The sequence below is a fragment of the Sturnus vulgaris genome, chromosome 2, assembly GCF_052056855.1.
Source record: "Sturnus vulgaris isolate bStuVul1 chromosome 2, bStuVul1.hap1, whole genome shotgun sequence".
NCBI lineage: Eukaryota > Metazoa > Chordata > Aves > Passeriformes > Sturnidae > Sturnus > Sturnus vulgaris.
The window spans coordinates 56,664,162-56,680,369 of record NC_142244.1 but is presented as its reverse complement, the minus strand read 5'-3'; the positions used below and the strand labels follow the sequence as shown (position 1 = coordinate 56,680,369).

General features: G+C 37.8%; 1 protein-coding gene across 5 annotated transcripts in view; it reads left to right on the top strand.

The window, feature by feature from the left end:
* RNASEH2B (ribonuclease H2 subunit B) overlaps positions 1 to 14,522 on the top strand; it is a 42,822-nt gene extending 28,300 nt beyond the window's left edge. For 3 of the 5 annotated variants that reach the window (XM_014868847.2, XM_014868846.2, XM_088159637.1), the window contains exons 8-11: positions 1,300 to 1,378; positions 2,147 to 2,189; positions 7,201 to 7,281; positions 9,240 to 9,989. In XM_014868847.2, coding sequence (XP_014724333.2) covers positions 1,300 to 1,378; positions 2,147 to 2,189; positions 7,201 to 7,281; positions 9,240 to 9,347 — 311 coding nt within the window. In that variant the 3' untranslated portion in view covers positions 9,348 to 9,989. Of the gene's footprint in view, positions 1 to 1,299; positions 1,379 to 2,146; positions 2,190 to 7,073; positions 7,282 to 9,239; positions 9,990 to 12,562 lie in introns of those variants that run through there. The other 2 variants (XM_014868849.2, XM_014868848.2) reach the window with 2 other exon arrangements.
* Positions 14,523 to 16,208: the final 1,686 nt, after the last annotated feature.

Sequence of the window (16,208 nt, the reverse complement as noted above, 5' to 3'; positions counted from 1 at the left end):
GGACTGCTTCGTTCAGTGTCGTAACGCAAAAAGTGAAATTATAGGATTATTTTTCTTAAGCAATAAATTGGACATATTAAGTGCTGAGATGAAATTGTCTTGGGTTGCAATTATTTCTTGTTCTCTCCTGACTTTAAAAAGAGAGTCTCCTGACGCTTAGAGAGTGAAAAATCTTTGATCAATCTAGGCAATGAAGGAAGGAGAAGTGCAGATAAGTGATAGTAAGAATTTATTATCAGTATGGTTGAAATGCATATGCTGCTGTCAGTTTGTAAATGCTTTCTCCTTCAATGCCAGTTTGCATTGGGCTTTTCAGGTTAAAAAAAAAAGAAAATGGGGAAAAGATAGATACGTTTATCACTGGCACTATAGTAACGGTTCTTTGCCACCTTGAGGTTGGTATGCTATGTGCTTCTGAGCTCTATCTGTGTAGGCATATGAGCAGATAAGCTGGTCAGTTGGAGTTGGAATTCAGAGGTGAGATTTTAACTTAATATCTGCCTGGCAAATGCTTCCTGTGCATGGGTCCAGTTACTCCCTAGCAGCCTCAACAACATCAAGTTTAAAAAGTCTAGCCCACGATCAGTAAGTGCTTGTGTAGAACGTGACTGGAAAAGATCTGGTTTAGGACTTCATGTTATAAAAAGGTCACTTTTTTTCCCCAAGTCTCTCAGAAAAACATTTATAGCAGGAGTGCCCTGTACTGAAAACAGCTTCTAGTAGTTCATATTTCCACAGATAATTATCCTGTCTTGCCAGTGATGTTTAGATAGGCCTTGGCATTTTCTATAAAGTACTGAAAATTAAGTACAAGACTTTGAAATAGACTCATTGTCTCATCTAATTGTTTTCAGTTGAAGCCAGAAAATGTTCTTTAGTACTGAAGCCCTTGCCAAATAATTGTAAGATCCAGATGCTTTAAAATTAATGATTGCATATTCTGTTGAGTCAGCTTTTTACTTTTGCAGGTTTTTAAAATTTAATTTCTTCGGAAAAATACATGATATCTAGTACTCTCAGAAAGTGAACAGCTTTTGTAAAGTACATGCAGCAGATATTAATAACATGTGCTGACAAAGTGAGTGTAGTAAGTCTTTACTTTTTAAATAAACCTCCAAGTGTCATATAACATAAACTACTCGACACAGAGAAGCATCACAGTGTATCCATTAGGAGTCTGTTACTATTGATTCAACCTTGTGCCTCGTGGTAGTACATGCAACATGGCTAGAACAACGTGACTGTGTAACATGAATGTTCTTTTTCTCCTCCTTCCCACTCCCTGACCTCCTCCTGAAGACTATGTACGGTATGCCCATGGGTTAATATCAGAGTATATTCCTGAAGATCTGAGTAAGGAGCTGTTAAAATACTTGGGGTGAGTATTGTTCCAGCTAGCTTATAGCATGGATTAATGTCCATTTGGTCATTTCTGTTGAATACTGAGATTTATTCATAAATGTTGCAGTGAATGACACAATGAGATTATATTTGCTACACTTTAAACGTGATTTTCAAATGTAGATTATGAGGTTTTTTTGGCTTTCCTATGGTGTTAAGGACTGGGAGCTGGGGGAGATGTAATATAAAAGATATGTCTGTTACCACCATTGCATGATGAAACTGTGAGTAATGTATCCTATTTTAAAGCAAGTGGGAAGAAAACCCAAAAAAGCAGTTTGTCCAGAATTGTCAAGCACAAACAGCAGAGCCAGGAACTGAGTCTTCATCCCCAGTCCTCTTTCTTTGTTCCTGCTCACTTAGTGCTGCTTGGGTTTTACTTATCTCACCTGTGTTAGTTTGTATTTAAATCTGGAAGGTGAGCCAACTCCTCGTCCTGGTGTTCCCTGCCAGTAGCAGACTTGGCTTGGATCATCACTGTGAATCTGCACCTACTCCTCAGTTCAGTTCTGTTCAAAGGCTCCTCTTATGGTGGCTTTTGGAAAAGTGTGCAATTTGCAGCTTGAAGCCCCATAGCTGAGCAGTTTCCTAGGTCAGAAATACAGTCCATGAGCTGGTTTTTTTTTTTTTTTGCAAGTGTGAGTAGCTGATAACCAAAGCAGCTTTCATGAAGGCAGATTTCCAAACTTAAGGTTGTGCCAATTCATCTGTCTTAATTTTTAATTTAAAATCTTTTGTTCTGCAGGCTCCCAGAACTTAGAAGCCCAGCACCAGAGCCACCACTGAAGGTAGGAGAACACTATGATATTGATAGAAATGTTGTGTTGTAAGTTAATTTTTCTGAGTTATTATTGAAACTGGATCAGACCAAGCACTGGGTACAATATATTAATTAAGGTGGCCTTGTGAGAAGCCAGTCTAAAACAACGCAAGAAATTTACCAGGTAACTCATACTTTAAAGAAGGAATATTTTGGTTGGTTTTCCTGTTTAAAAAAGGGGAAGGAAAAAGAGAGGTATATTTTATGGTTTTGGTCAACAGTCTTTTTCATACGTGTTTTGCTTATTTAGTTTTATTGAGGTTGGTGGGACAATATGACCTCATAGGTTTTCTTTTATATATAATTTATGAGGACCCTGAAAGGGACCTCCTGGGTCATGGATTCCCAGACAACCATGTTGGATAATCTCTCATACACTGACGAGTCTTCACTGTAAGTCTCATTAGGATTTTTATTTCCATTACTTCTCTTGGAAGAGTATTCTATAACCTCATTCCTCTGATGCTCAGAAACCTTTCTGTAAATTCCACCTTGAATTTATTCATGGCCAATTTATTCCCCTGTCCTTTTGTGCTAACTTTATCATTGTTTTTTGAAACTGAAATGACTCCTTTCCCTCCCTAACATTAGTTCTTTCAATGTGTAAAGGGAAAACATGCATGCTTTGTGTTTTCATTTTGTGAAGCCAATTTGGTTGTGTAAGATGGGTTCTCCATTCCCTCATTGTGGAAACATTTCTTTACACTTATTCCAAGATTAATTCAATTGTTTCAAAGCAGGTGACCAGAAAAATGTGTCATTATTTGAGATAAAACCTTTACTCATACAATATGATGGCATTCTTCCCTTCTTGTCTTAACTAGAAATACTTTATCCCATTACAGACTAGAATCCCGTTTGCCTCTATTGATGTGTGATCAGATAGCTCTCTGTCATGCTGTGAATAGTTAAGACACACAGTTGGGGTTTTTTTTCCACTGCAGTTTTTACTTGATCAGTTCTCAGATTTATAAGAAATTCATGCAGTTAGTTTCTGTGTACATGACCTTTTACTTCTGTACATTTAATCTGTGTTTAATGTTTCCAGTCTTGAAGGGTCCCTGACTTTTTTTCAGTCTTAAAAGCTCTTTATGTGTTCGTAATGCTACTCAGTAGTGTGCATTCAGCAAATGTTAGCATCTTATTACTATCTTTAATTAGTAATTAACTAGTAGTCTCCATCTGATCCAATGACATCCCTTTCTGCATTATTTGCCTTTGTTTCCCTTTTTGCTAGTTTCCCACCTACCTTAAACTTTTTATGCGGTTTTGTTTTCTGTAATTTCAGTTGCTTAAGTGGCACCATGTCAAGTCCTCTGTCAATCCTTCACATTCTGTCACCAGAAAATGTGTTATATTTGAGAAAATAAAGACAAGTTAGTAAGCATTACCTTGTTTAGTTTTTAGGCTGAGACAGGCTGAGAGAGCTGGGGCTGATCAGCCTGGAGAAGAGAAGGCTCCAGGGAGACCTTGTAGGACCTTCCAGTACCTTAAGGGGGCTACAGGACAGCTGGCAAGAAACTTTTCAAGGGCATGTAGTGACAGGAAAAGGGGCAATGGCCTCAAGCTGAGAGAGAGAGTAGGTTTAAATTAGATGTGAAGGTGGTGAGGCACTAGTACAGGTTGCCCAGAGATGTTGTGAGCTCCCTTCTCTGTCAGTGTTCAAGGCCAGGTTGGATGGGGCTCTCAGCCACCTGGTCTAGTGGAACATGTCACTGCCCATGGCAGGAGGGTTGGAGCTAGATGATCTTTATAAGTCCCTTCAAATCCAAACCACTCTATGATTCTATATTTCATTTACTCTAATTATTCTTCCTTCTTTCATTCCTTTCCCCACTCTCTTCTCCTGAGTCCTACTATCACTTTTTCTTCCTTCTTACATTAGAAATGGGTCCTTGGCTATTCTGCACTGAAGTGGTCCCTGCCTGATAGAACATATGCCAGGTTCTGACTCTCATCTTGTAATTTCTGATGCAGTCTTCCAGCTGGATCAGCATATTGAGTTTTACTTCTATCTTGAATAGAATGATTTCTGTTCTCTCTTCTGTCCCTCTTCATCTTTATTGAAAATGATTTACTGAGGCAAAGGAGTTCTTCCATTTTGGGTCCACACCTAGGTTAACATTAATATCCATGCAATCCCTACAGTATAGCAGCTTCACTTTCTCTATTTTAATTCCCTTTTTGTCTCTGTGGCTAAACAACCTTGTACTGTTTAATTTCCTTTCCAAGGTCTAACTCAGCTTGACTTTTTGGCAGTTCTCACTTAGTCCCAGTATTACCTGACCCCCTAAACCTTTTTTTTTTTTTTTTTTTTAATAGTTGTTTACCCCAGTCTTTTTTTTTCCCAATCCATTGCAGAATTCTGCTTACACCTAGTGTCAATTGGATTTTTTGGGAGATGAAATTTTTTGGGTGGTGGAATATGTGTGCATCTGTGTGAGCAAGGAGCCACATTTACAGTGTTTAGTCTGAGAAGCTCTTTCCTCCAAGATTTTCACCTTGTTTGAAATAAAAGATCTAAAATCACTTCCTCCGTCTTTTTCTTTTACCTTCCAAGTGTCTTCCTCACACATCAAGTCCCTTTGCTTTGCCTTAGACAAGTAAGGCATATGGTTTGCAAAGTTTGCCCCCTTAAAAACAATAATCCCATTTTTATTTATCCTTTCCATTTAATTTAATTTGGGCAGCCTATGTCTACTGAAACGAGATTATGTACCACACTGGCCTTTCCTGCAATGTCCCTGCTACTTACTGAAACAAAGTCTGAAATAACCTCATTTCTGGCTGGTTCAGTGACTGTTCTGTTTAGCAGCATGTCAGCTAGCACATAGAGGAATAATTGAGCCCTACTGTTATTAATAGCATTTGTTCTCCAGTGGATATCCATAGATATGTTATTTCCATGTGGCTGGACAGTTGTTCTGGCTGTACAGTTACTTGGCCCTTTGATTCAGTTAAGAATTATCTTTATGCGTTGTAAGAAATATTAAGCTCACATCAGGAGCCAACTGATAGTCATTAGCTATATAAGCATGTTAAAACAACTGTATTAAACTGCATGTGATGTACATTCCATATTGTGTACGAATAGCTTTTATACCGCTGGGATAGTTCTGAGAATCTATTTTTAAAAACAGTTTTATTTCAGCAGTTTGATTGCAGAGGAAATGAGGCTTAGAACTGTTCAGTTGTTGGGCAGTGAGATCTTGCTGAGGATCTGATTAATTTCCAGAGCACTGACCAGAGTGTGTATGATGTTTCTGTGTTTAAATCTTTGCAACTTCAGAGATTAAAACTTTATTTCACAATCTCAGAGGAGCAAGGTAGTCTTATACGTGGAAACTTCTAGTCTCCTTCAGGCGATTTTTAATCACTTGTATTGACATTTCTCTTCATGAGAACAAGGTGTATTAACAGACATAATATATTATTATAGCAAAATTAAAAAGTTCTAACTTGCATTTCCTGTATTGGAAAAATAATTGCGTGCTTGGACGTTATGTTAAACTGAAGGGAGGAGAGATGTAGAAACTTCAGTGATCAGCTGAAAAGCAACGACGCATTCTCTTTCTTGAACAAGAACAAACTGGGTAAAGCCTGGACTTTGTGATTTAATGATTAAATCAAAATTGCATGTTCTTTGTATTAATTATAAGCCGTTGATCTTGTGTTGTAATCATCGCACTGTCCGGTTTGTCAGCACAGGGAGCCTGGCCATTGGCAGATGATGAGAGACATTTACAAAGAATATGTAGGCTTTGCTACAACTAAACAGCAAATGTTTTGCTTAAATGCAAACATTTTTGTTGTAAGTTTTAAGAACTTGTTTATCAGATTCCAAAAAGAGGAGAAAAGTAATTCTTCATTAGATTGTCATTTGAAAATGTAATCACAGCTCAGTAAACAGCCTCCTAAAGAAGCTGATCCAGATTCCATTGAAATAAAAAAAAAAAAAAGGCTGCAGTTGGATCTGGTTCTGAGAGCTGAGAAATCTAGGCTGCAGACCTGGCTTCTGTGCCAAAGAGAGAGAGGGAGGGGGGGGGAGAGAGAGAGATATCACAAGCACCATAAACAAAACGAATAAAACAGGATCTTAAAATGTGTGGTACCATCCAAGTTGCTTGCAAAATCACTCTCTTTGGCACAAAAGCTGGGAAGGCCACGGTCTAGATTTCACAGGATATTAAGGACAGGGTAGTAATATCAGATATATAATAATAATAAAAATACAGTGCTGTAAAATACTACATACTTCTTTTTTTCCCTTTTGGAAACATACCAGAAAGTTTTCACCTTTAAACTAAACACATGCTCACAGTTTATGGAAAGAAATATTCATTTTTACAGCCTGATCATGTGAAGTGCCGAGAATCGTTCACGTGCATTATTTCTGAAGTTAGAAGGCACACAGCACATGCAGAGTCAAACTTCTTAATATACTGTTGGATTCAAGTGATGAAGCAGTCAGTGGAGCTATGGCAGTGTTTCACTGTTGCCAGCCTGTAGAAACTAAATAATTTTAAAGGCTGTGAACAGACAACAGACTAGATGATGATCCACTGACTGGTGTTGTCCGATAGCTACAACACTGGAGTTGCTGCACAGGTCTGTGAGACCACAGTCCCTTGACTGTCAGGCACTAACTTCCAACAGCTGCTCCAGAATGTTCTCTAAATAGACTGACACCCAAGTCACAATCATGGCTGCTTTCTAACAGTCATTCTTCGGAAGGCTAGGAAGAAAATGCTTCCCCTGACACTGAATGCTCTCTTCTGAATGCTGTAAAGACGGTTTATATTCACATGTACAGAAGATGATTGCAGACAGAAATCTTCCACTCTTGCTGCAGATTCTTCAGTTGATTGCCAGTCCTGTTTTGGTGCTATGGTTACGTTTTAAAGCCAGAGCTTTGAACTTCCATGTGTGTACATCATAAAAGTGGTTGACAGAGCAACTTCCTCACTCTAACATTTCAGAAAAAGAAATTGTCAGATGTCCCTGTGGAACCACAAGAAGACTATACTAAATTTAACAGTGACAATCTGAAAACCAAAAAGGTAAGCAAGCCTTGCATTCATACATGTTTTGCTGAAGTGTAGATTAATAGCAACTACTAGCACAGAGTGCTTAACTTTCTCCTTCAAAACACATCACAAATACAAAACAAATACAAAATTGTCTGATATCTGTAATTATATCTCTCTGAACTTTTCTTTCAGGCTTAATGTGACTTTGACAGTTTTAATTTCCTATTCTGAGCTGTTTTGTACTGTTACTGCTGGGCTGTATTTCACCAGTGAACATTCCAGTGAGCCTCGCAGACTCAGACACACATGTTAAGGTGCTTAGCTAGTGTACAAAGCTCTTTGGATCTTTAGGTGAGAAATCCTATGGCTTAGTGATAGCAACTGGTAAATTTCAGTTACTCAAAAAAGAAACGAAGATGGCAGCATTTACTTAAATTCCAAGGGATGCTAGGACAGGCTTTATTTTTACCTAGAAATATTACTTGTGCACTTACTTATGTCAACTTAATGAAGTTAAATCAACACAGAACTTACTGATTCCCAGCTCCAACGCATGTTTGGAGGCCAGTCCAAATCTGAGTCCAGCGGTGCCTGCCACTGTACTATTCCTAGGAGAGCAACAGAGATGTGAAAAGAAATAGATCCTCTCTGTGTCTGCCAAAGCTGTGAGACTTGTACTGGCTTATTTCTCTGAACATTGAAAGAAAATGAATCTTCCTCCAATCCGTGGGGAACTGAAAAGGCCCGCTGTGCTGGTCTCGTGACCTTCAGTCTAATGCTGACTACTCGTTATCCCTTTGCAAAGAGAAGCAGCTGGTGGCAGATGCATTCCTTCCTCCCCCCCAAAACCCCAGATTTTTTTTTTTTTTTGTACTCATTGCACATTCTAGTTTGGAAGTAAGAGGATTGCCCCCTAAGTGAAGGTGATAAATAGTTTAAAATATGTATGTTTCCCCCCTCCTCACATTATATACTATAGCTTTTGAACTTAGCATAAAGATAGAAATAAATTGAGGAGAGATAATTCATTTTAACATTAAGTATGATTTACTTCTGAAATAATAATGCACATTGATGAGAGAAACTGGGAAAGAAAAGATAGCCCTTGGACTCTGTACAGTATACTACTCTTTTTAAAATACTTTGGCAGTGATTTTGTTTGTAGAGTAACACAGACAATCATACAGTTGTTGCCTATCTCCATCATATCCATAACCATCAAGCTGATCCCAAGTACTGTTATTGGGAAGCCTTACAGACTGAGGAGTATCATAAAGAAAGGTCAATGCAAAGTTTTCTTAATAGGGAAAGCAGTTAGAGATGTAAAACATAACGCTTTAAAATACAAGAAAGAGTAGAGGTCAGCTGTATAAAATGTGATTCATAAAATGTGTTCTAGGTGTAGAAGTCTGGGAAGTTGTCCCAGTGGCCTCAAAAGTGCTTTGCAAACGTTAGTTACCTTCTTCATTCCTAGTTCTTCCATTTCTTTTCTCTTCATTTCACTGTGCATAGAGTCTTTGATAGTAAATCAGTGTGAATTATTCATCATCCGTAATGCAGGTCTGTAATTCAGCCTGCTGACAGCATAATCATGAGATTGAGTCGGAGGGTACAGAATGCATCTGTTCTATTGCATGCATTATTCCTCTTAATGTACACTCAGGGATTATCCCAAAGTAAACGTTTGATTTGGGATACCTCATTCTGAAGAAAGGAGAGATGTTTCACTTCCTTGTCCTTGTAGTTTGTTTTCTGTCATTGTCTGAGGATAAGTAATTCATGACAAGTATTGAGTTTGAATAATCTCAAATTTGTTTTTTGAAGTTTTTCTCCTACAATTCAAAGCCTGCATAACATTATCTTTACGGCCATATACTAAAAAAGCAATTCAAGTTATTGCTTGACTTCTGTATTTAGGAGTTTGTGGCATCTGTTTCCCCGCTATGGAGATGCTGTTTAACTGTTTCTGTTTATCGTTTCACTCACAGGCAAACACCAAGATGTCTGCAGCTCAGAAGGCTCTGGCCAAAGTTGATAAGAGTGGAATGAAATCCATTTCTGCTTTCTTCAGCTCCAAACCTAAAACATCAAAATAAAGACTTGTTCTTGAAAGAATTTTATACAGTGGTTATTTTTATGTTAAGCAAAAGATGTCTCCTGGAGTTTTTTGTTAGTACAGTGTATGCAGGGCATGACTGGGTATGTGGTGGAGTGTGATGGAGAGGTCTGTGAGCTGGCAGGGCACAGAGCTGCTGGGCCTTAGTGGCACAAGGCAATACCATGATATCAGATACTCCATCCTGGATTGGGAAGATGGCTCAGATGCATTAACATGGTGCTGTGAGCCAGAAGTAAACCTTAGCAGGATACCATACTGTGCTGCTGCTCCTTCCACAGCAAGCCTAGTCAAGTCCACCACAGAGTTTTCTCCATTACACTTCATTCTAGGCTGAAAACTTGCCCACCTTTGATTTTTATTTTTTTTTTAATTCATAAGGAGCATTATTTTTTTAAAGCTTTCTGAAGTTTTTTACCCAGTATTACACCAGAGTAGGATGGCATCATTGCATTTTTATTTTGACCCAAATATAAGTTCTGATGTAAGTGTTGTCATTGGTGGCATTTTATCGAGGCAACGATATTCTCTCGTGGATTTTGGGTTTTTTTCGATATGCTGGAAAGAAATGGCAATGAATGTTAGTGTACATGTAATGCAATAAAGTGCTTTGTGTAACAAACTTGTGCTTGTTGTATTTGCTGTATGCTTCAAGAGTTAGGTTGGGTTTCAGCACATTTTTTAAGTGTTTTTGGTATTTTCCTATGTATAAATTTTAATCCTTAAAGAGTTCTGGCATCTCTTTGGCTTTACGTGATAAATCTCTTAGCACATAGCAATGTAGGGGTATTTTTATGTTTAGTTCCAAGGTCAAGAGGTCCTTATGAAAATAATCAGGGAAAAATTGATTTAAAGGCAAGAAGGGGTGGGACTGTTTTTAAGAAGCCTGTTTGGCATTGAATTCAAAAGCTTAAGTATGAGTGTCTTAGATAAGGTTTAGTTTTACAAAGTTTTGCGCAAGGTAGGACTGTTACTTAAAATGCTCTACCCATTTTTTTCCGTGTTCTTCCGTCATTACGGAGTATTGCTGTGTATTTAGCGGGATAGCTGATGTTGTGGCTTCCCTCAGTCACTGGGATCATTGTACAGATCTAGCCAGTCCTGCACAATATTCAATGTCATCCACCAGTTGTACTGAGTCATTACTATGGGTCAGCTACAATGTGTGTTTTTGAAAGACACTCTTACTACACGCCAGTCTTTGCTACTTCGGCTCAGTAGAGAATCTGCTTGTATCCCTTGATAATGCGAGTTTCAGAGAAATTAGGAATTCCCCCTTTTTGAGTAGCTATGCTGTTTTTCCGCTTCAAACTTATTTGCTGTCATTTACAGCCCTTGGATTACAATGGTATCTGTTAGGTTAAAAAGCTCTGTGGCACTCTCTTCCAACTAGAAATGAAAGAGACGCTTTGCCGTTGTGTTCTGTGCAATTCTGTAATTGTTGTTGAGTCTTGTATGCCTTTCAAACTGTTTTTTTGTTTAACTAAGCTTCAGATGTAGTTCGAAAATGCGTAGAGGGTCAGCATGGTTGGAATTCCAGATAGAGGAAGATACTTGGAAATCTACAGAATTATTGTCTCTGATAATAAATACTGTTTGATGAGCCCAGAATGAGCAATTGTGGTTATGAACTGGAATGGTTAAATTTTGGAAAACATTCAACCTCCCAAGTTCATGTGAATAGAAGGGATGCAGAAATGATGCCTGTTTTGAAAAACACCCGTCAAAAATGTAGGATAATGCAACGGGGGAAAAAAAGAGAAAAAGAACAGGCACATTCTGTCATGTTAATGGAGAAGTTCTGTGCAATAAGCAACAAGTTAGGGAGTGTTTGGTAGAAAAAAGGAGTTGTGTATCTATTAATGAAAAGTCAGCTCTGAGCACTAGAAGATGCTGAGAAAGCAGATAAGCATGGGATGGGTGGTTGGACAACCAAGAATGAGAGAGAATTAAGTTAGAAACAGGAGCTGTGGGGCAGAACAGATACATGGTGGAAGCTCTTCTGGATATTTAAATATGCTAGTTTTAGGGGTTTGGGTTTTAGCAGTTCAAAAGTTTTGTGAAATAAATTTTGCAAATGCGCCTTTTCATTGAACTGTTCAAGAACCTTGTACGAAAAGGTCCCAGTTTCTCTGGTCAGAATCTGGGACAGAGAGAGAACAAATCTGAGAGAGATAAGAGGCCGTTGTGCTGACTTATGATCTGGGGTACCAGGTTTTATTTTTTCTTGCTCTATACATGCCTTTCACATCTGCTGCTGTGCTCAAGGACTAAGTCTAGAGTTCTTCCTCTGTGCAGAGATGCATTTTGCTTTAGTGCCACATCTCAACTTGAGCTGTCAGCTATGCTGTAACTTACCACAGTAGTAATTTTATTAGTGACTGTGCTTTTGGTTAAGCAGGAATTTGTGCATGACAAAAATATAAGCCATTTCCAAAAACCATTAGAGCTTTCACATGAAAACAAAAACTCTTTTCCCCTTTAGGAAAACATGAAATACATTTAGTAACTTCGAAACTTCCTCGACATGTAGCTGTAAGAAGTTATAAAGAGCATATGGTGCCAAGTGCATAAAACAATATTTCCTACCACAATAAGGATTTAAATATCGTTACCATGCCTGGCCAGCAGTAGCAGTAGGTCATTATGAAGTGCTGCTTTGCTATTTCTTCCTTGGTTAGCATAGTATGGAGCAATATGCCAGCATTATTACAGAAATGTGGTCTTACTTTATTTCTTTTTCTGGGTTAACATGACATCTCTACATGTTCATGTAAATATCTGATGAGCTGTGATGCTTTTATAGTTGTTTATCTGGGATTAAACAGCTCTTAAATTTTCACTTTTTTAGACTTTGCATAGCAAATGGGCTGACATCACTGGGCATGGAAAACATGGAAATACAAGCACTGACTTTGGGATATGTAGGGGTCAAACTGGCACATCATTTTCAGTCTTAAGTAATAAACTTAGTTCTATTTGTAGAAGTGATGGGTGATTTGAATATTTTCAGTGGAAGAGGTGACATTGTTGGCAGAATTTGCATTCAGATCTGAAATCTGGAAGGGCTCAGTGTGCTTGTTTTCAGGTGTTCAATTGTATCTGACGTGATGTTTATTGGAGCAAAATTAAATGCATGGGTGGTTATTTGAATAAATTAATGTTTTTGACTAGAGTTTTCTCTTTCCTTTGTAGATGCCTGAGAAAAGACGTGCAAAGAAATGAAAGGAGCATAAGGAGACTCGCTTATATTATTGCAACTTGCCATAATCACAAAGCTGCTTTTGAAGGCTCTTTTTACGCACTTTCTGAAAAATAAATGCTCGACATCGGCCATGCCCTGTTCCAAGAAAAAGCAAATCTCAGCAGATTAGCATTGTTAAATATGCAGTGTGTTAAACATACACTGCTTCAAATTTTATAGCTTACACACGATTGGTCTATCGGGCCCTTCCAGGAAAGCACTTACGAGCATGCCTAATGTTAAGCACATGAGCAGTGATCCCAAAGTCAGCCGTGTTGTTGGTGTGGGTAAGTGCTTTGCTGGATCGGTGCCTGCAGCCCTGTTAGGTGCTGAGCATCCTGATCCATATCCAGCAAAGCACTTAGGTCCATGCTTATCTTGAAGTGGAAGAGCCAGTCTAGTATTTGTGCATTAGTGTTCACCATAAAATCTCTCTTGGCACAATGACTCATATGCTTAAAATTAAGCACCTGCCCAAGTATTTTGCAAGGTCAGACCAACTGCATCCTTGAGCAAGTCTTAAATACTTGATTTTCCATGATTTTTTTTTTACTCATTTTTTAATAAAATGTATGGTTTTAGTGACCATAATTACAAGTTTTAGAAGGTGTATAGCAGAATATGTTTGTATAGCATGTTCTATGCAATTTTCTTCCTTCTTTTTCAAAATCTATCCAAATTCAGAAAAGTGGCCTTTTTGGATGAGAGGTCCAATGTTCAGTTATAAAATCAAGCAAAATTAAAAAACCCAATATTGACTCTTTTTAGGACATTTAGACTTTTTAAAATAATTTCACTGAGTTTGATTTACACTATTTTGTCTAATACTGACCTGTTTTACAGAAGGTGTCACCTAGATGAGGTTGTGTGGACAGTCTGACTCTTTAAGTGCTAAGGCTTCGGGTAGGTTAGATGGAGAAGCTGGCTTTTTTTTATTTTACTTCTTTTATTCTGAGGGATTGCAAACATGTATAAACATGTATAAAACAGCATGTACATTTTGTGTTAAGAACTAAACCAAAACTTGTGTAATTCTTCAGGTAAAAAAACCCCCAAAACCTAATTATCTTTTCTTTATTAATGTAAGTGACACTTTCTGTGGAGTGAGCTTCAACCAAAATGTCAGCCTGTGTCTATATAAAACATGGGGAAAGTGGATGCTAATGAGATCCTGAAGTGATATTTGTCATATGCAGTCTGATGTTCTTAACTTAAATATGTGTATATCAAGCTACTATTCATATGTAACACTTTGCTGGAGAACTTTTAAAGTTAATAATTGACAGGATTTTGAACAGAATTAATGTTTAATTCTGTAAATTCCAGCTGTGACCCCAGTTCACAGATGCCTACAGCAAATGACCAAAATGCATGGTAAAGCTTGAAGATATTTGAAGTGTTCTAGGTAAAATGTAAAGAAATATTTTACATCAACTCTAGCAAATTTTCCCTGACTTTGAGTAAAGAAGAGCTCCAAGAAGAGTTTATTATGACCTTGCTGAAAACTAAATTCCAAGACAAAGGCAATAGCTTATTCAACTTTCTTTTCAACTGATTCTGTTCATCTCTGTTTCAGAATATGAAAAACCTGAGCTGTTAACTGTTTAGAAATCATATATGAAAGGAAATGTAATCTGAAAGCTTTTTTTAGGAATTTGCACTGAATTATTTTTGTTAGTCTGGTGAAGCACTTTCCCTTTTTAAGGAAAAAATATTTATTTTAACATCCTTTTTAGGAATACTGCAAGACTATTGTATGGGTCCAAAATGAAATTTCTATTTTTCTAGCTTACATTAAAAAAGCGCTTGATATGTGAATTAAGAGGATATATATATTTCATATATGGTTCCATATTTTTGTAATATTTTATTTTTAATTCATGTACAAGAAATAAATGCCTTTGGAATAATTTACTGATTATTTCTTCACTAGCATCACAGAGAAATACAGAGAAAAATGCGATGCAGTCAGGCTACTGATGCTGTTACCCTCCACAGGGTAGTCAGTAGTTTTTGGACTAAGTTAAAGGAAATAATGAATCCTGATATAAATACGAATCTAAAAGTTCATTAAGACAGACTCAATGATGCAATTAGGCTAACCCCTGGAGACCTTACTGTACTGGTGTTCTGAAGAGAATCCATCCGTGTGTACATAGAGTTGCTGGCCTACCTATTCTGGATATTTTCATTTTCCTGAACATGGTGGTGAATCTTTGAGCGATGGTGGGATGAAGAGAGTAGAGGTAAAGAGAATTATGTGATTATTTGTGTAACTTTTTACATATTTTGCATTCTTCGCCATCACATATGTGATGTATAGGTGCTCCATCACAGACTGACACAGAACTGATAAACAATGTTTTTTTAATAGCAGACAGTTAATAAAACACAGAGGAAAAGCTGTTCCTCTGCCAAAACATTATCCCAGTATCACCCTGATATTATAAGTGCTGACATGAGGCTTCAAGGCTGTTAGGATAGTTACAGCCATTTCATTTATAAAATCCAGACAACACGGGGCAAAGCAAAGGTGATGGGTATTTTATTTAGCCATCAAGTTGGTTTATTTGCATTAATGAAACCAAGCAAGAGCAGAAGTAAGGTTTGTACCATTTCATATACCCAGCACTTATCTGAAGAGAAGTACCAGTGCTAGCAACAAAGCAATAGGGCAGCATCTATTTAAATACGAAGTAGCATTTACACTTCTTATTCAAGGAAGTCATCTCATAAGGCATTGCAAAGACTAAGGAAAACAGCACATTGCTTTATGTTCTTAAATAGCTTCTATAGCTCATGTCCATGCTGAGCTCTCTAGTACACTCTCTGTTCACAACTGTTGTCTTTTAGGGTCTGTCACAGTCCAAATTGCCCTAATTTTTCCAAAGCTCCCTTTTAAAATGCACTGTGTACCCTGAGATAGTTGCAGAGCAAGCAATGGTGTCAGATAAAACAATGCCCCAGTGAGGCTCATCAATTTTTGAAAGGGGAAGCTAATAGGAAGCGAAAAGTTCTGCTTTAAAATTTGGCTTCTTATTTGGGATTAAGGTCATTGTTTCACCCTTCCCCTTTTCAATCTAAGGACCTATTTCTTTTTCCGAAGATGTTATAGCCCCATCTCCCCTTGACTTCAGGCCAACTTGAGCAAACTGTTTCAGAACAGGAATCCACATTCATGAAGACAGCCAAAATCAAAGCTCTCTGCAGCCCAAGTTGTGAATGGAATCATCACCATTCCTTGAATTCCTTGTGTAAACTGGCATTGCTGCAGGTTCTTTCAAAACAGTTCAGAGTTGATTCAGTAGGGGTTAAAGTGAAAAAAAAACCCCAGCTTGATGTACTTTCTTCTCTTGTAGTCAATCCTACACTGGAGAAGCTAAGCAGAAAGGTTAGACAACAATGAAGATGGAAATGAAGAAGAAGGCAGCAATGATGACTCAAATAAAAAAGACAGTGTTGTAAATGAAGGAAAAGTATGCAGTGAGGACAGAAATAGTGGGAAAGGGACTGATGAAGTGAAAGTGGAAAAAGACCACTATGAGGCTGGACATGAAGGCAGCTACAGCAGTGCTGGTGCAAATGAAAAAGAATATA